This window comes from Lissotriton vulgaris, chromosome 8 (assembly GCF_964263255.1).
Source record: "Lissotriton vulgaris chromosome 8, aLisVul1.2, whole genome shotgun sequence".
Classification (NCBI taxonomy): Eukaryota; Metazoa; Chordata; class Amphibia; order Caudata; family Salamandridae; genus Lissotriton; species Lissotriton vulgaris.
The window spans coordinates 1572366182-1572392157 of record NC_141696.1 but is presented as its reverse complement, the minus strand read 5'-3'; the positions used below and the strand labels follow the sequence as shown (position 1 = coordinate 1572392157).

The window sequence follows — 25976 nt, the reverse complement described above, 5'->3', positions numbered from 1 at the left end:
GGTGGGAGATCATGGCTACCTCGTAGGCCTTAAACCATTGCTGGATATCGTCGTTCCGTTAGTATTCTCGGACGACGTCCTTGGGAATGTGGACCTTGGGGTCCGTAGGGGGAGCGGAGCTCCGGTTCTCGGGGACGCCGAGGTCTTTGTTTTGTCGTCGAATTTCTAGCTCTTTTAAATTGCGCTCATGCTCGTACACTAGTCTCTTTTCTTCCAGCTCCCTCTGGCTCTTTTTCTCTTCTCGTTCTTCCCGGAGCCGTAAGTGTTCGAGGGTTATCTTTTGTTCTGCCAGTTTTAGTTCTCCATCTAAGCGGAGTCGAGCCAGCTCCAACTCGTGGAGTCGGCTTTCTCCCGTTCTCGGGCCTCTTCGGACGAGAGGCCCGCTCTTCTTTCTTCTACGGGGGTGGTAATCGTTTCTGTGGCCTCAATGCTTTCATTTTAGGGTGGGGACGCTTCCGTCTCCACCCAAGACTCCAAGGCGTGCTTGAGGTCATCTTTGGTGCTCAGTCCCGTGGTAGCGATGCCCAAATCTAGGCAGAATTGCTTTAGTTCTTTGTGGCTATATTCTTCCAGCCGTTCCATCTGAAATTTCACGGTTGTTCCACTCTCTTTTGTCGTCATTGCTGCTGTGTGTCATGGGGCGAGTTACTCTCTGTACGATTATGCGTCGGCTCGGATCGCGCCGCTGGCCACCAATGTAAGACGGGGACCCGGAGGGTCGGCCGAGCAAGGGGGAGAGGTCTCCTGGCGAGGGCCCTCTCCTTCAATCGTACAGACGAGCAACTTCCCCCCCCACAGATAGACACCACACAAAGATAAGTTCTGTACACTTTTATAGGTCTTCTTAGGCAAGGTAGCTTGACGATACAGCAGGACCAGGATACGAGGATCCCGTCAATTCTAGTCTCTTTAGGGAAGGGGGTAGCGGGACAGTCTCAGTACCGGTCCGGTACAGGGGTAGCGGGTGTGGAGCTCACAATCCTCGAGCTGGAGGGTTCGCAAGTAGGGGCCGCGGCAGCGCCAGCAGGCCTTCAAGATGGTTCACGAAGAGGACGAGCCGCGGCAGCGCCAGCAGGCCTTCACGAATAGTTCATGATGAGGGTGAGCCGCGGCAGCGCCAGCAGGCCTTCAAGATGGTTCACGAAGAGGATGAGCCGCGGCAGCGCCAGCAGGCCTTCAAGGATGAGTTTGTCTCGGTGTCTCTCGACTCCAGGATACAACTGCCTTCCTGCTCTGAGCTGCCCCAGTTATAGGTCTGGCGCCCTTTGATGTCCGGACCCTCGCACTTGGAGGTCGGGAGGTCCGGGATGAGGGAGTCCAGACACCCAGCAGGGGGGTGGAGCCAGCGCCCAGGGAGGATTGACCCGCCAAGTGATCTCTTCACCCCCTGGGTGGATGGTGGTGCCTCGATGTCGGGGCTGGGCTAGGCCTGAGGCTGAGGTCGACCTGAGGCCACGAGGCCTGGTCGTGGAGGGTCCAAGATGGCGGCTGGGCCGGGGACGGTGGTTCGGGAGGGGACCCGGGCCAGCCGAGAATGTTATGATTATGAGCCAATGTTCCGTCGGGGAAGAGCTGGATGTTGACCCGGCGGGCTGCAGGTGTTGTTCTTGTCCGGGGAACAGGGGTAGCAGGGGTCCGCGACCCGCCATGCGGGGAGGGGTCGGGCATGCCACAAGTTCTGTCCAACACAGTTGTTGTTGAATGGTTGCACAGATTGATGCTGTGGTGGCGCTGAGTGATGTTGTGGTGGCGACGAGTGATGCTGTGCCATTCAGTAATGCTGTGGTAGCGCATAGTGATGTTGTGGTGCACCTGAGTGATGCTGTGGTGATGTGATAAATAGAGTGAGTGCGATAGTTAGATAGATAGAGTGAGTGTGATAGATAGATAGAGTGAGGGCGATAGATAGATAGATAGATAGATAGATAGATAGATAGATAGATAGATAGATAGATAGATAGATAGATAGATAGATAGATAGATAGATAGATAGATAGATAGATAGATAGATAGTTAGATATATAGAGTGATGGTGATAGATAGAGTGAGTACGATAGATAGACAGATAGAGTGAGGGTGATAGACAGATAGACTGAGGGCGATAGATAGAGTGAGGGTGATAGAGTGAGGGCGATAGATAGATAGATAGATAGATAGATAGATAGATAGATAGATAGATAGATAGATAGATAGATAGGTAGGATAGATAGAGTGAGGGCGATAGATAGATAGAGTGAGGGCGATAGACAGAGTGAGGGCGATAGACAGATAGAGTGAGGGCGATAGACAGTTAGAGTGAGGGCGATAGACAGAGAGTGAGGGCGATAGATAGATAGATAGATAGATAGATAGATAGATAGATAGATAGATAGATAGATAGATAGAGTGAGGGCGATAGATAGATAGAGTGAGGGCGATAGATAGAGAGAGTGAGGGTGATAGATAGAGAGAGTGAGGGCGATAGATAGATAGAGTGAGGGCGATAGACAGATAGAGGGCCCGATTCACAGAATGAATTTAAGACTCAATCCTAAACTTACTACTATTTTGGTATTCACAGAATGCACCTACTACTTTTGGCATTCACAGAATGCACTTACTACTTTTGGCATTCACAGAATGAATTTACTACTTTTGGTATTCACAGAAGTTAGGATTTTGTCTTAAGTTTGTCTTAAGACAAACTTAAGACAGACTTAAGACAGACTTAAGCAAACAGTGTCGCTGGGACCCACTGGCCTGAAGGGCCATTTTTTTTCTTGCACTGGGGTCCATGTCACACTGATAGGCCTCTGGTATCAGGAGAATAGTTTTAATAGGCACAGGCAGACTGTCCACCACTGTAAAGTAAGACAGTATGGATCAGAACAGCAGTGTAAAGGGGCCGGCTGTAAAGTAAAAACATTGACAAGCAGACTGTTCACAATAAAACGTAAAGGCATGAAAAACAGTGAGACAATTAAGGCTTGTACATACCAAAAGACAGAAGCTGTGTTTTCAGCCACAGTGCTTTGCCTCAATTTCCTGTGATGGACCTTGGGTGAAGGCCAGTGCTGTTCCTCTCCTGATGGTTGCTCCTGCGAGGGCTCTCGGGCTTGTTGTCAGAAGCCCGAGGGTGCACAGCTGCTTAAACTAACTGTTGTTGCACAGCTCAAGCACTGGTACAGTGGTGGACTCAGGGCCCAGCAGCAGAGCTTGTTGCATATGCAGCGGCGGAGAAGGCATCCTCAGAGGGTCATACTTTTTGTCCGTGTACATCCATCCTCAACCACGTGAGCGCATTTGTCCAATTCTATTTTCACGATGTTGCGGAAATGGAAGAGGACAGTGCATGCATTTTGGTCAGAGGCAAATGACGCCACCTGAGCTTGGTGCCCAGTGCAGTGGCACCAGTCGCACCACCCTAATGTCGGCCCGGGCTGACTGCATACTGCCCCTCCTCAGCTCAGACCCTACCTCATTTGACTGTTTCACACTGCACAATTCAGCCACTCAAAGCCTAATGTTTTGTTGGAATGTTTATTTTGAGCAGTTGAACTTTGCCCTGGAACATGAGAACAATTAGCATCAAACATAGTCTTAGCTATCTTGCATTATGTTGTGTCAGATGTGTTGGTCTGTCCTAATATTTACTCAAATAACTATTTTAATACCACTATTTTGTCTTCTTTCTTTTATAGAGCTACCCAACCCAATCCAGGGTGTTTTTGTAGCGCTTTAAATCACACATACACAATAAACCATATGTATGTAAATCAATTTACAGGATGTGTTGCATAAGATAGTGAGGGTTACAAGTTGTAGGAGTCGCATGTCCTTTCCTTTATAATTCACTGTGCTATATTATAAGGATTACAATTCATGAACTGCAAGTAAATAAAGGATCTCTGTGCTTCAATCAATAACCCATAAAAGAAATATCCGTCATCTGTATATCACATGATGTGCTTTGCGTGAGACATATTAACCCTCTATGCTGCATTGATTCAAAACTCGGACTAAACAAAACAACTGCCTCTTCTGCAAGAGCATTCACCTCCAGAGGTATCTTACCATTATTATCATTATTTCCTGAGATTTACTGGGTACATAAAGATCACTGCACCAGGTGCCTTAACCCCATACGATATATTAAAATGCAGAATTTCTAACAAATTAAGCAGAACAGATATACAGCCATATTTCTCCTCATTACCAATTTCTTTCTTTCCGCCCTCCCACTAACTATTTACAGCGCTCCCGGTCCCAGAAGCGCTGTGATCCCTCTTTGCTTCTGCCCTGAGTGGTCGCTCCCCTGTCGCTCCACCGAGAAGCGGTATCGTTGAACTGCGCTGCATTGATTGACTGTGCCATATTTTGAACTGCTAATTAATTGTATTGACCTCGCTTGCTTGCCGGTATTGTTGAACTGCGCTGCATTGATTGACTGTGCCATATTTTGAACTGCTAATTAATTGTATTGACTGCACCTCGCTTGCTTGCACCATATTTGTCTTGCCATTGAGTTAATTGCGCGATATCCCCCGGCGCCCTGCTCGACTCCCCCCTCCATTTTGTCTCTGTTGTTGTTGTGCTCCGTGTTGACCTGAGCCCGCCCCGCCTCCCAGCTGAGCCGCCCTCCCACTAACTATTTACAGCGCTCCCGGTCCCAGAAGCGCTGTGATCCCTCTTTGCTTCTGCCCTGAGTGGTCGCTCCCCTGTCTCTCCACCGAGAAGCGGTATCGTTGAACTGCGCTGCATTGTTTGACTGTGCCATGTTTTGAACTGCTAATTAATTGTATTGACCTCGCTTGCTTGCCGGTATCGTTGAACTGCGCTGCATTGATTGACTGTGCCATATTTTGAACTGCTAATTAATTGTATTGACTGCACCTCGCTTGCTTGCACCATATTTGTCTTGCCATTGAGTTAATTGCGCGATATCCCCCGGCGCCCTGCTCGACTCCCCCCTCCATTTTGTCTCTGTTGTTGTTGTGCTCCGTGTTGACCTGAGCCCGCCCCGCCTCCCAGCTGAGCCGCCCTCCCACTAACTATTTACAGCGCTCCCGGTCCCAGAAGCGCTGTGATCCCTCTTTGCTTCTGCCCTGAGTGGTCGCTCCCCTGTCTCTCCACCGAGAAGCGGTATCGTTGAACTGTGCTGCATTGATTGACTGTGCCATATTTTGAACTGCTAATTAATTGTATTGAACTCGCTTGCTTGCCGGTATTGTTGAACTGCGCTGCATTGATTGACTGTGCCATATTTTGAACTGCTATTTAATTGTATTGACTGCACCTCGCTTGCTTGCACCATATTTGTCTAGCCATTGAGTTAATTGCGCGATATCCCCCGGCGCCCTGCTCGACTCCCCCCTCCATTTTGTCTCTGTTGTTGTTGTGCTCCGTGTTGACCTGAGCCCGCCCCGCCTCCCAGCTGAGCCGCCCTCGCCCCTCACCCTTCCCACCATCCATATATGACAGTAGCCCATGCGCGCAACGTACACGCGCAGCGTTCGCGCCCAATCCGCGCCGAAGATGCGCCAAAGGTAAGCCCGTCTACGCCCGTCCGCGCCTGGACCGCGCCTAGCGCCATACCCCCTGGCCCTCGCATTGCCCAGTCCTCCCGCATTACCTACGATGCCACCACCCTCCTAACCCTTAACCCCGGCCGCTCCCCCAACTGCGTCCAAGCCGCTCCTGGACACACCCATGGACCCTTCTCTTGCTACTCCTGCAAGTTCGACGGCACCAAGAATAACTCCTCATCTACGAACACACAACAGATATCCGACCCCAACCACCTAAAATGCATCCTGCTCAACACCCGCTCAGTCCACAGGCACGCCATCGACCTCTGGAATCTACTAGACACCATATCTCCGGACGTCGCCTTCCTAACAGAAACATGGATGAACGCCTCTTCCGCCCCAGACATCACCATTGCCATCCCAGAAGACTATAAGATCATACGCAAGGACCGTACCGGCCACACAGGAGGAGGAATCGCTATCGTCCACAAGAAATCCATCCACATCTCAACCAGCTCTGACGTCAATCTCGCCAACTCTGAACACCTTCACTTCCAGATCCACACCGACCCCAAAACCACACTCAGAGGCACCCTCCTTTACAGACCTCCAGGATCCCGCGCACAATTCAGTGAGGACATCACGGATTTCATCACTCCACACGCCCTCCCATCCAAAGATTACATCCTTCTGGGAGACCTCAATTTTCACCTTGAAAAGAGCAACGACCATAACTTCACCACCCTTTTGGACAACCTCGCCAACCTCGGACTTAAACAACTGGTCACTTCCCCCACCCACATCGCAGGTCACACACTCGACCCTATCTTCACTTCCAGCAACCATATATCCTTCAGCCACACTACGGCTCTCCTCTGGACTGACCACAACTGCGTCCACTTTACCTACAACAAGCCCAAACCCAACAACCACCCCCAACCAACTCTGCAAAGAAACTGGAACAAAATCACCATCGACCAGATCTCCTCATCGCTTCTTCTAAACCCCCCAGCCCACTCCTCAAACCCCGACCAAGCCGCCACCATCCTCACCCTATGGTTATCCAACAGCGCCGACATCCTAGCTCCACTGAAAAAACGACATATCAAACTTGGCAGCAAGAAAGCCTCCTGGTTCAACGATGATCTCAAGAAATCCAAGAAACTCTGCCGCTCCCTGGAGAAGGCCTGGAAAAAAGACCCAACCACCAGCACCAAGGAAGCCTTCAAAAACGCCACTCGCACACACCACCAACTGATCCGAAAAGCCAAGAAAACGGCCTTCAAGAACCGACTAGATAGCAACGCCCACAACAGCAAGGAACTTTTCAACATCGTCAAGGAATTCACCAATCCCTCGGCCAACTCCAACGACATCACCCCCTCTCAAGCCCTCTGCGACTCCCTAGCCTCATTCTTCCACAACAAAATTGCAGACATCCACAACAGCTTCGACAACCAACCCGGAGACCAACCCACCCAACCATCTGCTGGACCTTCACCACCCTCGAACATCCTCAATGACTGGAATCCAATCTCCACTGAGGACACTATCCGCCTGATGAACTCCATCCACTCAGGATCCCCAACTGACCCATGCCCTCACCACATCTTCAACAAAGCAGACTCCATCATAGCACCGCACCTCAGAGACGTCATCAACTGCTCCCTCAACTCCGCCACCTTCCCGGACAGCTGGAAACACGCAGAACTCAGCGCCCTTCTGAAAAAACCCACAGCGGACCCCACCGAACTCAAAAACTACCGTCCTATTTCGCTCCTTCCATTCCCGGCCAAAGTCATCGAGAAAGCTGTCAACAACCAGCTCGCCGCCTTCCTTGAAGCCAACAACTCCCTCGACTCCTCACAGTCCGGCTTCCGAGCCAAACACAGCACTGAAACCGCCCTCATCGCAGCAACAGACGACATTCGAACCCTACTGGACAATGGAGACACAGTCGCCCTCATCCTCCTCGACCTCTCCGCAGCCTTCGACACAGTCTGCCACAACACCCTTCTACAGTGCCTCAGAAACATTGGAATCCAAGGAAAAGCACTAGAATGGATCACCTCGTTCCTCACCGGAAGAACCCAGAGAGTCCGCCTCCCACCATTCAAGTCAGAGGCCACTGAAGTCATCTGCGGCGTTCCACAAGGATCTTCACTCAGCCCCACCCTTTTCAACGTATACATGAGCCCCCTCGCGACCATCGCACGCCAACACAACCTCAACATCATCTCCTACGCGGACGACACTCAACTGATCCTATCACTCACCAATGACCCTCGCACCGCCAAAACTAACCTACACGAAGGAATGAAAGAAGTTGCCGAATGGATGAAACATAGCCGTCTGAAACTGAACTCTGATAAAACAGAAGTCCTTATATTAGGTACCTCCCCCTCCGCATGGGACGATTCTTGGTGGCCAGAAGCCCTTGGAAAAGCACCCATCCCGACAGACCATGCACGGAACCTGGGCGTCATCCTGGATTCCTCACTTTCAATGTACAAACAAGTCAACGCCGTCTCTTCATCCTGCTTCAACATTCTTCGCATGCTCAAAAAAACATTTCGTTGGATCCCCACCGAAACTAGGAAAACGGTCACCCACGCCCTGGTCACGAGCCGACTGGACTACGGAAACACCCTCTACGCCGGTACTACCGCTAAACTCCAGAAAAACTCCAACGAATTCAAAACGCCTCAGCCAGGCTCATATTAGACATCCCGCGTAAAGAACATATCTCTGGTCACCTGAAAAACCTCCACTGGCTTCCCGTCAATAAGAGGATCACCTTCCGACTACTAACCCACGCACACAAAGCACTCTACGAAATCGGACCAGAATGCCTCAACACACGACTGTCCTTCTACTCCCCCTCCCGCCAGCTACGATCATCCAACCAAGCCCTTGCCACTGTACCTCGCATCAACAAAACCACCATGGGAGGTAGATCCTTCTCCTACCTGGCAGCTAAAACCTGGAACTCCCTTCCCACTCACCTTCGCCTTACCCAGAATCACCTAGCATTCAGAAAGCAACTTAAAACGTGGATATTTGACAAGTAATTCCCCTCCCCTCCTCAAGCGCCTTGAGACCCTCTGGGTATGTAGAGCGCTATATAAATTCTTTGACTTGACTTGACTTGACAGAGTTTTAATAAATAAATGTATAGGTGGAGGCCTAGTCCTTGCACCAGGGTTGCATCACTTTTTGGCACAACTTCGACGCAAACTATAATTTGTTAAATATTTTGATGCACTCAAATAAACTCATGATAGACCTGCTTAACATATGCGAGGTCTTAGAATCTGATGTGATTTTTTGTGATATAATTTCTTGTGAGGTCATGTGCTGTGATGTCACGTGCGATGTCATGCGCTGTGATGTCACTTACATACTGCCTAACTTGGCTAGTGCCCCACTTCTTTTTTTAGGACTTATGCACTGTTGGGAGAAGTATATTAGAGAACTGGTGTTGGCGGTTTAGTGGGAGGCTGGCTTAGGATATGGTGCACATTCTTAGGAGTGATGCACCTTGCACTAATACAGGCAACCATTATGGTGATTTTAGTGGCCTTTGCTGACCTTAGGCTTTCACAGTGGTAGCTGTGGAGAGCAGCCTTCAGGCTTAGGCAGAAGGAGTGTAGAGCAGCTTGTTTTACCATATTTTATCAACAGTGTAGATTAGAAGAAAAAGAACTGCACAGTGTTTATGAGAATAAGGCTATTTATTATGCAACACAATCACTAACACATTGGTATATCTCCTACCCAGAGATATCAACAATACACACAAGAATACTTCAAAATAATTAGGTAAGTAGCACAAATATACACTGGTGTCCAGGGAAAGACCAAACCATATGCGAAGAAAGTGGTATTCAAACTTCAAGGAGAACGGGACTTGGACCAGAAAACTCATAGGAGATGGGAACACAAGGAACTACCCAAGGTAAGTACCCAGGAACCCCAAGGGGCTGTGTGCAGAGTAGAAACACAGCTGCATGCCCAGTGGAAGTCAATGGAGAAGTCGCGATTGCAGTTTTTACAGAAGAAGGACCCTTCCAAGAGGACCCCGAAGAAACCCTTTGAAGTTTGAGAGGTTGGAGAGTCATCCCACCCATGGATGTCCCAGGAACCAGGTTTCCTGCACCAGGGAGGCCGGGTGCATAGGGGTGAATTGATGTTGGAACCTGCCATAGTCAACAAAGGAAGACTTCAAAGAAGATGCCTCTGAAGAAGCATGTGAAGGAGTCTGGTGGAATCCAAGAATGGATTCTTGAAGAAAAGAACCTGCAAGCAGAGCGGATAGAGTCTATGCACTCAGTCTATGCACTCAGAAGTGACCAGGAAGCACAGAAGCACAATTCCCACCGATGGTGGGAGGTTCAAGAGTGAAGACGGTGACTGTGTTGCTGCAGCTGCGAGGACCAGGAGATGCTGAGGAAGACCAGGAGCCATGCACAAGCTTTCGGTGTTCAGGTGGTCAGTGTCTAGCGGGAGGACCAACAAGCCTTAGTAACCACAAATGGCGCAGAAAGCAAACATTGGGACTAGTAAGATCCAAGCAACTCACCAAGTGCAGGAGAGTCAAAGCAGGCCCTGAGCAAGAAGGGGAGCCCACTCAAGCAAAGGAAAACCCTCAAGAGGACCCACATGCCGTAGGAACAGAAGTCGCAAGAGGACCTCAGGCAGCTCACAAAAGATGGAGGCCCACGGTGCAGAGGATGCAGTGAGGATGTTGATCTTTGAGGGATGAGGTGCTAGAAGGTGATTCATCTTGTAGCCCAAATATCTCTGGAGTGCAGAGCCAACAAATCTTGGCATCAGCAATTCATCGCAGTGTACATGAGTTTGGTCCCAGCGGCTTCGATGAGCTATACTGTCCTCAAAATTGCAGAGAAGATAGGTCAGGCCTCTAGGGGCTGTAGAAACACCACCTGTGTTGCTGGGCCGTGTGAAGTCTGTTGGATGACTGGAGCAGCAGGCTGGTCAGCTTTGTTGCAGTGCCTGCAGATGCAGGGTAGTGACTCCTTCATGACAAGGGAGATTACTTTGGATGTCCTTGATGCCCTTGATGCCCACAGTCCTTCTGGAGAACTTTAGTGATGCACAGACGACGCAGACGACTTGAAGAACAGCGAGACCAGGAACAGCAGGACCCTTCCTTGATGCAATCTCGGGTCCAGTCAAAGCCGGACGGAGTCGAAGTGCCCAAATGGTAGAAGAGTGTATTGGTTTTAGAGGTGAGTCTTGTTCCACGAAGAATCAGAGGACCTACCCACGGGGAGCCCTTAAGTCCCCTAGGGAAAGGGTTGGAACGACTCGGGGGTCCCTCCCAGAAGAGGAGCTGGACAGTGAGGAGGATACTCCCCTTTTTCTTTGTCCAGTTTTGCGCCAGAGTGGAAACCAGGGGTTCCTGAACTGTCTCAACCAGAAGTATGCAAGGCAGGCACACATTTGGCCCTTCAAAGCAGTCTGGTGCCACTGGCAATCGCCCCACCCCAGGCCAATACAATACGTCTTGTCTGGGAGGTGGTCACACCTCCCTGTGACAGGAAACCTATTGTTCTACCTTCTCTTGCTCAAGTGCGGAGCAGGAGGGCAGAATCATGTCTGTGGTCGGCAGCACTAGGTTGCTGGCAGACCCTGAAAGGTTGTTACTTGGAGTACAGGAGAGTCATCTAAGGAGCCCCCAGTAGTTGGGATCATTCTTCTAACACCAGAGTCAGTGTTTGGGTATGATTCCAACATGTTTGATACAAAACATGACCAGTATCAGTGCAGCTATTATTTATTTAGACATCTCATAATAACTGATGTCCACAATATACCTTAAAATGGCTGATCGCTCATATAAAGCCTGGAGGATCAACTCCGGGCCCGTAGGGGTGTCCTGCTCATGCAAGGGCACCCTTAAATTTGGAACCAAGCATCCTGCCTACCAGTTTTTAAGCGCAGTGTCCTCAGATATAAGGAACCTATAGCTGTTGTGAGAGGTACAAGTACCATGTCACATAGGCTTTAATGGCAGGCCTGTTTCCAAGTTTAAGTGTACTGGATGTCCAAACAGAAGTTCAAATGGGTTGTAGCCCACCCCTTCTGAGGAACCTCTCTGTAGGGAAAGAGAAGGCAAGGTAGTAAGACATCCCAGTTTCACATCAGCTTTTCTAGGAGTCCCATGATCATACCTTTGAGGGTCTTGTTGAACCTCTCAACAACCCCATTGCCCTGTGGATGGTAGGGTGTGGAAAACGTATAGTTTACACTGCACTCTTTCAACATAGCAGTGATGTAGCTAGAAATGAAGTTAGTACTTCTGTCTGACAAGACCTCCTTAAGGAACCTAACTCTGAAAAGATTCCCAGGAGAGCCCTGGCCACTGCAGGAGCTGTAGTGGTCCTAAGAGGAATAGCCACTGGATATCTAATACCATGTTCTACCACCACTAAGATAAAACTTTGTCCAGATGCTGTTGGAGGGTTTAAAGTACCTGCAATGTCTATCCCTACCCTCTCAGAGGGAACCCAAACCACTGGCAGTGGGATTGAGGGGGCTTTTGTAGTGCCACCTGACTTACCACTGGCTTGGCAGGTGACACAGGATTGACAAAACTCCCTGGTGTCCTCAGACATGTGTGGCCAATGAAAGTAAACAAACTACTGGATGACATGCAGTTTGGGTTTCAAAAGCTCCATGGAACGGAGACAGCTCTCATCAAAGCGGCAGATGACATTAGAACCATCAGAGACCATGGAGGGACAGCTGTCCTCATAATGCTGGATCTATCGGCGGCTTTCGACACGGTCAATCATTCCATCTTGATTGACCGTGTAGGAAATCTGGGCATCCGATCCAGCGTCAGGGACCTGCTAACCTCGTTTCTCTCCAGTAGAACTCAGGCAGTTACGCTGGGATCCTTTAAATCACCGGAACTTGCCTTACCTTGTGGAGTCCCCCAGGGATCATCGCTAAGTCCAACACTGTTCAATATCTACGTGTTGGACTTAGCGAGAGTGATTAAATCCTACCACATGAGTCTTACCTCCTATGCTGATGACACCCAGCTGGTGCTCGCTATGAATAATGACGGGGAACAGGTAGCGGCACTGTTTCAAGAAGGCATGATGGCAATCAAGGACTGGATGCACGCCAATTGCTTGCGGTTAAACTCCGAAAAGACGGAGGTGGTCATTTTTGGCAAAATCATCCCACAATGGTCTCCAGCATGGTGGCCCCCGTCCTTGGGAGCTTTACCAATTCCATCAGCCAAGGTTAGAAACCTGGGTATAGTCTTTGATGAGAAGCTTAATTTTGAAGCACATGCCAATCAGACAGTAGCAAATGCGCACCACAAACTCAGACTGATAAGGAAAATCATCCCTTTTCTTTCTGATAGCGCTGGAAAAACGGTGGTAAGCACACTTGTGCTGTCCTCCCTGGACTACTGTAATGGCCTATTTACCAATGCACAAGCCCGGGTGATCTCCAAGCTTCAAATGATCCAAAACGCGGCTGCCAGATTATTATCCAGGACCCCTAAATTTAAATCAGTCAGTCACACAATTAAGAGCTATCACTGGCTAACAATTAAAAACCGCATTAAATTTAAGGCATTGTGTTTAACTTTTAAAGCGATTCACAATCAAGGCCCGAAGTTTCTGCAAGAGCAGCTCTCTATCTACTGTCCCTCAAGACAACTAAGATCAATGCAACTGCATCAACTAGCAGTACCTCGCACCAGAACGGTTACCTGGGGTGACCGGCGTTTCACGGTGTCTGCAGCCAGACTCTGGAACTCTCTTCCGCCGACAATCAGATCGGTCCAATCTCTTCTCCAGTTTAGGAAGCAGGTGAAGACATGGTTGTTTAATCAGTAAAGTCCATTTTGCCTCTGTGCTGCTTCTACTCAGAGATCCTATGTTGTAATTCAGCGCCAAGACGCCTACGGGCATACGTATGCGCTCTATAAATTTTATTAATAAATAAATAAGAGACAAGCCTGCACCAAGTTCTTGCTTTGCCCAAGATGTTCTGCAAGGGGAATGTCGCGTGCCAGGGTCAATAAGAACCCCCTGAACTTCATAGGTATGACCAAACTCCTGGTAGCACCAGGCTTGGGGTCTCTACTTTCTGAAAACAGGAGCCCTCCTTCCTGATAAGTCCTGTGGGACCTACTGAAATGTCCTGCTTCCTCAGCAGCAGCTTGATGTCTGAGTTGTTCAAGAGAGGGGCAGGCCTTCTGCTCCAGACTGAAGTCTTCCCTTAAAGGACCCCTGGCCCCAGTTTCTCTGCCTTGTCAGGCCCAAGCTCCTCTAGTACAGCTCCTTCACAAGTACTGAGATCATCTCCCTGAGGAGTCTGCTTCTCATTGTAAGCCTGAGAGGAGGATACATCTGTATCCTTCTTGCTCCTTCTCTTGGGAGCTGGCTCGTCCATTTCTTCAGGATCCAGGGCTCCCTCAGTGCTTAACTTCTTGGTCTCAGCCCTTGTGACAGCAAAGACACTGGCTGAAATTACCATCATTTCTACATGAGTCCTGAACTCCACTTCACACCAGGCTGAAGTTTCCAAATGCTTGCCCAGTAGACAGTCCGCAGGTAGGTTGGGGGATGCCACAACTCTCTTTGGGTCAGTTACCCCTCCCCAGCTGAGATTGACATCTGCCATGGAATGATCTGTCCTGCTATTGTTAGCATTGGTCACTTGGTAAATCTGTCCAAGTAGAATCTGCTTGGTAAACACAAGTTTTTATGTCACCATAGTGACACTGGCCCCAGTGTCCCTGTATGCCACAGCTTCCTGACCATTTGCCCATGTTAGTGGAACTTACCATAAGGGTGGCGAGCTCAGTGCCACCATCACAGACTAAAACAGCCTGAGTGGGTGTCCTGGCCAGGCCAGAACCCACTTTAGTACACAAGGTTAACCCAGCTAAACTCTTGGAGGCCCTACTACTATAAGTGCTATTGCTAGGGGCACTAGGAGGTTTAGGGGTAGTAGTAACAGTATTGGTGCTAGACTTAGAGCAATCGGCACCCTTCGTCCTTTTACCTTTTTCCTTACACAAATAGCACCAAGGTTTCTTGTTAGAGTAGGAAGAGGAATGGGACCTACCCCCATAGAAAGATTTCGGAAGACTCTTTTCTTTAGATTTCTCCCCACCTTTCTCTTGGGCCTTACAATAATCTTGCTCCTTCTGGTCAGCACCACCATGAGATCTTTGTTGCACTCTGGTACGGACCCACTTGTCTGCCTTCTTTCCCTGTACTTGGGGGGAGGTAAGACCCGAGCCCACCATGTAGTGGTGCAGTTGGTGATTTTGACAGTTGTTAAAGATGTGCTTCCTCACAAGTAAATTGTACAGTCCCTCACAATCATGCACATGTCGTAAGAGCATTCCGTTTATTGTTCCTTTTTCGCCCCATCTTTGTTTGCTGTGTTCTTGAAGATGTGAGATTCAAAAACAGGTTTTTTCACATTTGGTCTAATTACTTTGTGAATCGAAGCATACTTGCAAACTGTGACTACATGCCTGTCTTCATCAATGTTTCACTACAAAACGATGCAAGTGTATTCTGTTAACGGAGTGTACGGTTCCTAGACAATGGACGATTTGAATCGGCGCACTAGAAAGTCCAAAAGGTTGTCCCTGTCCCCCCCAGAAATGTAGTGTCTCCTACGCCCCTGGACTCACGTGCCCCCTCTTTCTCTCTCATTCCTTCCTACAGGTCTGTCTGCTGGAGGAGAGACTTGTGCCCGGGTCTATGTGGCCCCCGGCGGCACCGCCCTGCTCCATCTCAGTGACTCAGAGGTGGCCCGCTGTTCCGGGAATTGTGACTTCAAGTGGAGAAAGAACCAGATCGAGCGTGTGGCTAGGATAAAAGATGGAACGATTGTGGGACCCAAGCTGTCCAACAGCCAACCTTTTGCTAACGGGAGCCTGGAGCTGTCTGACACAACTCCAGAGGACACGGGAAACTACAGCGTGGAGGCGACGTTAAGAAATGGAACCACCTTCTCTTGGTGCTTCCGGCTGCAGGTTCAGGGTGAGGCGCAGATCTGATGCTTGCTTTTGTGATTCTAATATTCTGCAGCTCAGGCGGGAGGAGTGATCGCTGATCCTGCACTGGTCGGGCCTGGTGCAGATCTAGTGATCACACCATGTGCACTCCAGCAGGTCACGTGACGTGACCTCAGGATGCTCTGCGTTGCTTTTCAGTGTCTCTCCCCTCCCCCGTCCCCCACACACATCATGTCTCACCTGCTGTGCGGTTAACGAAGCTTGGAGGCCCCCTGGGGCTAAATAAAGTAGATTCTGTGATGAAAGTGATACTATTTTCAATTTAACAACACAAGTACTATATTCAGCTATATGTAACCTCTCTCAAGGCCTCCAACCCCCTCATTCGGACTTCATTTCCCTGGATTCACAAGAACAGGACATTTTCACCATTTTGAGAGAAGGGTTTGGAAGAGAACAGCTGAGACTGCAGATCTGTTAACCTCTCAGAGGCACTGTGAGAAGCAGGGTCAGTATATGGTGTACACTTATGTAAGTGGGCCCCCTGCACTAATCCAGGCAGCCCTTATGGTGATTTTAGTGGGTTAGGGAACCGTAGAAAGCTCTCTAAGTGGTAGCTGTGGAGAGCAGCCTTCAGGCTTGATCTAGGCAGAGTGCAAAGCAGCTCAGTTTACCAGTATCTAATCCTTTAGTATAGGCGAAGCAAAAAAGAACCACACAGTGTATTTATAAAAATAGATATTTATTACAATCACTCAATAACACTTTACGGTATCTCCTACCCAGAAATATACACAATGCACAAAATACTTTGGTCATAAAACAGTCAGTAGCAAGAATACACAGTGGCCCCAGAGGAGAGACCAGACCATATATCAAAATAGTGGGATACGAACCCCAACCTAAGTCGAGACTGGACCTAGGAGGCGTAAAAGATTCAGAGACCCAAAGAACCACCCCAGGTGAGAGTCTAGGAACCCCACGATGGTCGTGTGTAAAGAGGATATACAACCGCCTACTCAATACTTATCAGTGGGTATGTCGCGGTTGCAGTCTTACCACAGATGGTCGAATGAGTCAGTTGGGACCCAGGAAGTGAGTTTGAGTTGAAGAGTACCTGCAAGCCGAGGTCCATTTTTCCAGGATCCAGGGCTCACTCAGTGCTGAGCTGTTTGGCATGAGCCCTGGTGACTTGTTTTAGGTACCATGGTCCCTAAAGGAAAGTAATATACAAAGAAGATAAATATAGGCTCAGTCAGTGCTATATTTGAAGCTGTCCAACAGACAGTGATTTTTTATATTCAATTATTTTAAAAAATTTGAACACAAGACATTAATGTGGAGCACGCGCCTGCATTCTACTTAACAGATAAGACGGACAACGAGTAGCAGAAAAGGCTCAGGCAGAGTAATTTGTGTGAAAGTCTTTCACACTTGATGCCAGCAGCGAGCATGGCATGTTCAGGTGACACGTCCGTTTCTCTGTCACCATTGTGACACTGGCACCTGTGTCCCTGTAAGCCCACGCCTCTTTCCCATTAATTAAAGGATGCTGCCTCTACTTGCCCAGGTTAGTGGGACTTACCAGTAAGGTGGTAAAATCCATGTCACCATCCCAGACAAGGACAGCCTGAGTAGGAGTTCTGACTAAGCCAGAATTCTCCTCAGAGACCAAGGTTAACCCTACTAAACCCTTGGGGGTAGTACTACCACTTGTACCGGAGCTAGGGGGTGCAGTTTCCTTAGGGGCAATGGTAGTATCTTCACCGGCTTTAGGAAAATCAGAATCTTTTGTCCCGTGGGCCTTCATATTACAAAAGTAGCACCAAGGATTCTTCTTGCACTTTTTGGAGTTTGGGACCCACCCTCAGACACAAGTTTTTGAGGGCCTTGAGAAGACTCTTTCTTTTCTTGATTTTTGTCCCCACCTTTGTCTTGGGATTTAGAAGAATCTTGCTTCTTCTGGTCACCTCCACCACCAAGATTTCTTTGCTTGACCCTGACGCGGACCCATTTGTCTGAGGGTCAAAGTTTATTCTGACAGTTATTAAGGATGTGATCAAAGTAAACAATCCTGAATAGTCCTCTGACTTGCTTCCTTGAAGTCAGACTTCCAGAGCCTGAATAGCAACATCTAAAAAATTAACCCAATCTTGAGTACCTACTTTCTGTGTATCCATGAACTTAATTCTGTAATATTCAGTGATTAGGCCAAACCCATCTATGAGAGTAGTTTTCAAGACAGTCTTCTTGTCAGCATCCTTTTCTCTAACAGAGAGGAGCTTGTCTCTTCCTTTGTCATCAAATGAGAGCCACGGGATAGCTACCCTCTGCCCACGAGGGACCTTCTGTACTTTACAGGCCCTCTCCAAGGGAGTGATCCATTTGTGGATGTCATCCCCCTCCTGGTAAGGAGTGACTATCCTGCTAAGGTTCCTAGTGTCAAAGAGGATACACTGCTTCTAGGGATGATGGGGTTGTCACCATGAGACTCTAGTCCCAAATGCTTCCTAGCCTTCTGTACTCTAAGACCACCTTATCCAGGGCCAACTGATCTCGCCTGAGCTGGAGTCTAAAGGTCTCAACCTTGATCCTTTGGTACTCCTGGTAGAGCGCGCAGGTCACCCGACTCTTATTTTACCAAAATATGCACTTCTGGGCCCATAACGTGTTTATCACTATATTTTATTGGTCAGGTAACTTACACACCACTATCAGTAATTCTTGTTTCCTTAATTTTGTTTCCGTGTACCTGACTTACCACTCCTTGTCACAGGTACCTAAGATCTCAACGGATCAGGAGCTAGCAGGGGGTAGGAAGATAACACAAACCAAAATATCATATACCATTGAATTTGTTTGCACTTTTATAATAACCACAAACGCAAGAAGTTTTAAACACCTTTATCTAATTAATCTTCGTCTTCCAATGCCATGAGAATGAAATTTACACAGATCAAAACATCAATAACTAAGATCAGAAATATAATATAGCTGTGAATCAAAGTAAGAATCATCTATAACTCGGAAAGTAAAGGAAGGGGAAAAATAAGGAACACGCTAAATTTTAGTCTATCAGACTTTCACGAAGTTGCTAAAGGCGGGTAAAGAAAGGGAACATACTAAGCAATGCTGATTTTAAATTATACTAGTGATTTAGAAGAAAACGATACTTTCCAAGATGTAAGAGTGGAACATACTAGATATGCAAAGCAATTCAGTGTTTTACTAAAGGTACGGAAAATATGGAACATACTAGAAAAATATCTTACGTGAGAGTCAAATGACAGAGAAATTTGACATAGGCAAGATTGCTTTATTTAAGACGGGAGAGAGAAAAGATTTAGATAGACAAACACCCACATAGGATATATTTACCTAGAACAGGAGGGAGACATACCCTGGCCACGCGTCAGTTGGGAAAGGCAGGAAAGAACCCTCAAGGACTTAGGATGCCAGTAGGCGAGCAGGTACAGCTCATGGACAATCAGGACAGGATCACCCCAGGATATGGATCAGGACTGGGCTCACGGAAGAGTACGACCAACACCTGCAGCTTCGGATGCAACGCCTGCGCTACTACCTCTCTGCATGGAATCTGCCAATAACCCCGATTGGGTTCTCGAATCTCCCAGCAAAGTGCTTCGCCAGCACTTAAGGTTTCTTTACCCCAGACTGAGTTTGTGGAAATTACGGACAGAGTGCTCCGCAGCTCTCTGTATCTATCACCTATAGAGTTCGTAGGGTCAGTGACAGGTCAGCTATTCGGACAAGTCGTACAATTTCTCTAGCTAAACCTAGGCTAGTTTTACTGTTTTCGGGTCAGTGTACCACCCACTAATGTTGCAAGTGAAAGGATCCCCAACTTCGGATTGGACAAGAGAGGTGGTTAGGTCATGACACCACCTATAATTGTAACTTTCCCATACTAAATATTCAATTTTTGAACCCACCCCTTACATTCCAGTTCCCATGGCATAGAAATTCAGAAAACAATAACACACACATTACAACACTACAATGTAACAAATACAGGTATGAGTTTTGAGTCTTCTCGCTGGGTCTCGGGTCATTTTCCCAGGAGCATCTTAGCTTCGGCAGCCAGCTGGCGGATTTCCACGGCTGCATGACTCTCTTTTCCCTCATCACGTGATTAGTACTGCACGGGCTTCAAAGATGGAAGGGCGCACCTCTCCCAGGCCCGCAAAGACCGATACATGAAAAGTAAGCGAAAACAATTTAGAAACACAGAAAAAATGAATACACTGTATACCATGATTGGCTATACTACATCCCTTACTTTATAATACCTATAGCATTAGGAGTTAAGCAGAACGAAACGGCTGAGCAAAAGCAGCAGTGCAAGCGAAGAGCATGTGAGAAACAAAGCAGCCATCTTGAGCGATACTGCGCATGAGCGACAAGTTCCCTCCAGGACTGCGAGTGCATAACATCACATGGGTATGACCGACGCATGCGCAGACTAGAATCCCGCATAGCAGCGACCATTTTAGATGCAAGTGTAGTTAGGATTATTAAACTCATAGGCAAGCGTCGCTGGGACACCCCCGTGTAGTGTAACAGTGCAATATTAATAAGACAAACGTGTTGGTTATGACGTTAACGTTATTCGAGGTTCATGAGTACAAGCAAGTCGCGTAACATGCGAATCCTTGCTCCATCAATCCCTTCTTTGATGATATTTACTATCATCACTATTAATAGAACCAGATGCCAACTTTCTCTTTCACATTTCACCCATTTCAATTTCTACAAACTTTTTGTTGAGCCTTTTTTCTGCATCCTTATTAGGATGGTAATTCTTCATCTTTTTATAGATCTGATTATTCAGCTCTTCCAATTCAAGCTCATCAACATTCCGTTTCACTCCTCTCTCACAGCATACTTCTTTTTGCATTTTTGACATTTACAAACAAATTATTATTATTATCACAATTAAACTTATTCCTGCTATTGGCATCAGTATTTTACTCACGAGACTTTTACCTATGTTAAAAAACCAACTACCTACAGAGGAGAGACCATCAGTCAGTCTCTTCCAGGCACTGTCAACCTCCAGTGGTTTGAGCTCCTTTTCCAAATTAGTTATGTTTCTCACATATTTCTTAATTTCAACACTTTTATCAGGAATGTAAGTGCAACAATGTTGCGCCTTCAACATTCTACAGACTCCGCCCTCTTTTGCCAATAAGGTATCAAGAGCAAGTCTTTTTTGTAAAACCATTGATCTGATCGCAACCATTTCAGTATTGACCAGTAGTAGGAAACCAGCAGCAGTGTCAGTTGATAACCGATCCGCCACTGTAGACAATTTGCAAATTCGGTGTGTATTCAGAACCACTCCCACTCCAGGTATCAATGCACTAAATATATCACCTAGAATTTCTCCTACACTTTCTCTTCTAGTACGCACTAAACCATTAGTATTTTCATTGCTTCCAGCAGCGTCATTCACATGGTATATTTTCGGGAAGACAATTCCAAAATAGCAGCTTCCATACCAGTGACCCGGCAATTTCAAATAAGCCTTGTTTCCATATATAATAAATTCCGGGAAACACAGGTTCTGACCCATTTTTGAAACCCCAACCTCCAATTACCTTGTAATTGTGTTCGCATTCACTGGAACCAATGAATATGTTATTATAATTACTAGTCTTTTCTCTATGAAGACAAAGTTTCCCTTTTCTTTCGAAATCCAGTAACAGTGCAGGGTTTGCTTCACCATTTGAGTTGTTTTCCATGTTTTCTGCCCATTTAGGAGTTTTCTGTCTTTTATCATTGGCCTTTCTTTGGAAACTTTCTCTTCTTTTCTCTGCCATATTTAGAAACATTTTCTCTTGTTCATGTAATGAACAGGTCAAGTTATCTCTGTGTGCTTCACCTAAATCTATAGTACCTTTCGTCAGAAAGTATTCTCCCATATAACGTGTCGCATCACTCTTTGTATGTACAATATTCAGGTTTCCACGAATAGGAAGTTCAGAAAAAATTACATCAGAGTTAGAATAATAATACTGTAAAGTTCATCTATAAAATAAGCTTGCTAAAATACTACAGGAAATTCCATAGGTTAGGGGTAAATGGTGATAGGTCACACCTTCAGCTACAGAAGTGGGTAGCTTCATACAGACATAGCAGTCTTCTATTTCCATGGCTTCTACATAGTGTACTAAAAGGTTTGCAAATACATTTAAATGTGTTCTGTTTTTGATTCTGTGATAATGTAGTCCTCCTTCATCTGATGCATCTATGTCCATTTTTGTCTAAGACTAAATGTTTTATCGCGTCTATCTACACTTCGTGGTGTCTCTGCTGTCGGTAGAACTTCTGAGTCTTTTGTTACTAGTTTAGTAGGATACAGGATAGAGTCTTTACTTATCATGAACGGTATTGTAATTGTTAGTCCTATCCATAATATCAGTACTATTGCTACACTACACAAACATATTTTACAGCATGTTTTACAACAATTTCGTCTAGGTCTTCCATTCACATTCGAATCAGACATTGTGGCTCAAAAGAAGTTTTCCAACCCCTCTTTGTAACTTTACACAGGTGGCTTACGCAGGGTAACTTTCAGGCTGGGTCTTCTTCTTCGGTAACTTGGTCAGTAATCAGTTCTTCATCACTCTCGTCACTTATCTCGAGGTCTTCAAATTCCTCTAGCACTAGGTAAGTCCATTCAGGACTCCGATATTTTTCGTTTTGTCTTTTTAGTCTGCTACTTCTTCTTTTAGGTTTGGCTCCAGCTCTCTCTTTTTCACTAGAGCCCCTTTTCCTGTCTTCTAGCTTTTCCTCTACAGTTTTCAATCTTAATTTCAGTCTTTTTATGAATCTTGGTTCACTATTCTTCTTTTTGAGTCTTTTAACTGGCACTGTGGTTTTGCTTTCTTCTAATGGTCGTTTATTTTCGTTTAGCTGTGGCACATTTGTTTCAACACTGTCTTCTTCCCTTCCTGTCTGACTAGTTCCAGGTCTTATTTCAGTCTCTTCTGCCTGGTTACTAAGCTGGCCTTGTTCAGGTGTAAGCTGATTGTGACTTTCGTTTGTTTCAAATTCTGTTTCCTGAACACATTCGTCTATTTCTATCTGATCCTGTTCATGCACTTCGAACCCTTGATTTTCTTCCGCATGAACTTCTGCCCTAATTTCTAACTGTCCCTTTTCAGTCTCTGGAGTTCTTGGAGGTGTGTCGATAACCTGCCCTGTCCCTATCTGACCTTCCTCCTCATCAGATTTGACATGGATTTCGATTATCTGATTATCTCCTTCTAGTCCTGTCTCGTCCTCACTATCCCACTCTCTATCTAAGTAGGTGTATCTTCTGGTTCTTATTGGATCGAGAGTCAGATCGTCTGCTGGCACCCACTCGTCTTGACTGGTGCTCGGTTGTTCGTCATCAGCTATTTCAGGACCAACGTCTGGAGACTCTTCAGCTGGACAACCTTCAGCCTCAGTTGCTTCTTCTTCTGTCACCCTCTTGGTATGACTAGCATGGATCCACTTTGGTACACCTGCACACTTCACCGCAGTTGTGGTGACAAGAATCACTTGTCTCGGTTTCCCCCACTTCGGTGCTAGGCAACTCGACCGGGTGTGTTTCTTTAGAACAACCCAATCTCCTGGGTTCAGATTATGGACTGGAGTTGTTGGCCTGGCGACGGCGTCTTCCCCAATCTGGTGAGAGATAGAAAGCACTTGGTCACCCAGTTGCTTGCAGTACTCTAGTACCAAATCATCAGAAATACTTAGCAGTTTGTGTCCTGGTACCCATGCCTGCCGCATCACTCTTCCCATCAGTATCTCATGGGGACTCAGGCCAGTTTTTGGTCTGGAATACTTCTCAGTCCCATCAGGATAAGGGGTAAAGCGTCTATCCAATTCAATCCAGTAGAGTTACACATTTTTCCCAATCTTGACTTTATAGTGCCATTTAAGCATGGGTGAATTTTGCGAATTCGCGATCCGTGAATTTGCGGATTTGTGAATTCGCGATCCGCAAAATTCGCGAATTTGTGCGAATTTGCGGATTTTTGTTTTTTTGCGTGTTCGCAGGGTTTTTTGCGTGTTCGCAGGGCTTTTTGCGTCTTCGCGAGCCGCTTGCATCGCGAAGTTACCCATGCAGTCGTTTATGGGAGAGGGAGAAGAGATAGATAGATAGATAGATAGATAGATAGATAGATAGATAGATAGATAGATAGATAGATAGATAGAGAGAGAAAGAGAGGGAAAGAGAGAGGGAGAGAGAGAACGAGAGAAAGAAAGAGAGGCCGGATCTCTGAAGGGCCAGATTCCTGAGTTGCCCCTACAGAACATACAGCTTTTTATTTTTAGCAAAATGCATATGAAAATTGTGCTGTAAAGGTCTCTTTTAGTTTAACCCCTCCTGACAACTCAAAATGGGTGTATTTTCCATCCTCTCCCTTCTTCCTGTTTTTTATATCTGTAAGTGCTTCCTGATGAGGTTTAATTCCTTGGACAGGTGCCTCGTTGCCTACTTGTAACTATTCTCTGACCCTGCTTCAAGGGTCAGAGCAGGGTCAGAGAATAGTTGCAAGTAGATAACGAGGCGCCAGGAAGCAATTAGCAGCAGGTGTCCAAGTTGAAGTTAATTTGTTTGTAACCCTTTTGTAAAAGGTTACAAAGAAATTAGGTTCAACTTTTGCACCTGCTGCTGTAACCCTTGCTTGGCTGAAAATTCGTCCTCGCTGATTCGCGGATTTTACTGCGATTTCGCAAGATTCACGGATCGCGAAATCGCGGAAAATCTGCAAATTTGCCAGCGAAACGGATTTTCGCCCACCCTTAGTGCCATTCAGTTGTTCTACCACTCCAGAAGCCTCTGGATGATATGCACAGTGCAGTTTTTGGGTAATTTGGAATGCTTCACAGAGCTGAGTTATTACGTCATTGGCAAAATGCCCAACTCTGTCTGAATCAATTGTGACCGGAAAACCGAACCTAGGTATCAGTTCCCTTAGTAACAAATTGGCTACAGTAATAGCATCATTTTTCTTAGCTGGGTAAGCTTCCACCCATTTTGAGAATAGGCAGACTATGTCAAGGACGTACTTCATTCCTTTACAACGGGGTAACTGTATAAAGTCAACTTGTAGGCTGATAAAAGGACCCTCTGCCTTTCCAATTGTACTTGGTAACACCACTGTTTTCTTCCCAGGATTAAACTGCTGACAAGTTAAGCACCTCTGGCAAAGTGCCTCTGCAATGTTCCTGAACTTCGAATTGTACCATATCTGTTTGAAAACATGGACCATTGCATCTCTCCCTATGTGTGTGTCTCCATGTATCAGTCTGGCCATAGGAGCAATCATGCTGTCTGGAAACACAGGCATACCATCACTACAGACAATGACACCATCTGCATTCCTTAGTTGACAACCAGATTTTTCCCATCTTTCCTTTTCCTCTGGTTCTGCTGCCTGTTGCAACCCTTTCAGTTCCTCCCAAGTTGATACATCCTCAAACACCATAGGTTGGCAGCTGTTTCCGACTACCCCCAAATTGATATTCAATAACATTTTATGTCTTGCACAATGTTGGGCTATTTGGTCAGCATATCTGTTTCCGGCTGTCACATCATCATTGCCAGATTTGTGAGCAGCACACTTGACCACTGCCAATTCTTTTGGTAACTGGATTGCTTTCAGTAGGTTCTGTACCACTTTTCCATTTCTCATAGGGGTACCAGAGGAAGTCATGAATTCTCTTTGCAGCCACAACTGGCCGAAGTCATGCACAACCCCGTAACCATACTGGCTGTCAGTGTATATGGTTACTCTTTTGTTTTTCCCATTTTTACAGGCTCTTGCCAATGCAACCAATTTGGCTACTTGTGCAGATTTTAATCCAATTAGGTAGGATGCATCTATTGTCTTTTCTAGAGTGACCACAGCATAGGCAGCACTTAGACCTCCATCACTATGTCTTAGACATGAAGCCATCTACAAACAATTCAATATCTTCTACTGGTAAGGCTGTTTCCTTGATATCTGGGCGTGGTTTTGTGCTAAATTCAGTTCGGTCAATACAGTTATGCTCGACCTCTTCTTTGACTTCTTCAGCCAGTGTATCTGGTAACAGAGTTGCTGGATTCAGTTTATTACATCTAGTGATAGTTACATTTGCTGCACCCACCAGAATTCTTTCATACTTAGTCAGCCGACTAGGTGTGAGGTACTGAGTCTTGGTTCGGGTCAGCAGGATTACAACTGCATGTGGGACATACACAGTTACCAGATGTCCCATGACAATGGATTCACTTTGTTCAAGACTCATGCAAGTTGCAGCTACTGCTTTCAGACATCCAGGCAATCCAGCAGCCACTGGATCTAGGGTGGCAGAAAAATATGCCACTGGACGTCTAGTCAGACCATGAATTTGTGTTAGGACTGAGA

The 25976-nt window shown here is 46.7% G+C and overlaps 1 protein-coding gene across 2 annotated transcripts in view; it reads left to right on the top strand.

Moving 5' to 3' along the window:
* Nucleotides 1-25976, top strand: part of LOC147700447 (pregnancy-specific beta-1-glycoprotein 7-like) — a 449496-nt gene that overhangs the window by 37838 nt on the left and 385682 nt on the right. For both annotated transcript variants that reach the window (XM_086935860.1, XM_086935861.1), the window contains exon 2: nucleotides 15245-15562. In XM_086935860.1, coding sequence (XP_086791986.1) covers nucleotides 15245-15562 — 318 coding nt within the window. The remainder of the gene's footprint in view (nucleotides 1-15244; nucleotides 15563-25976) is intronic.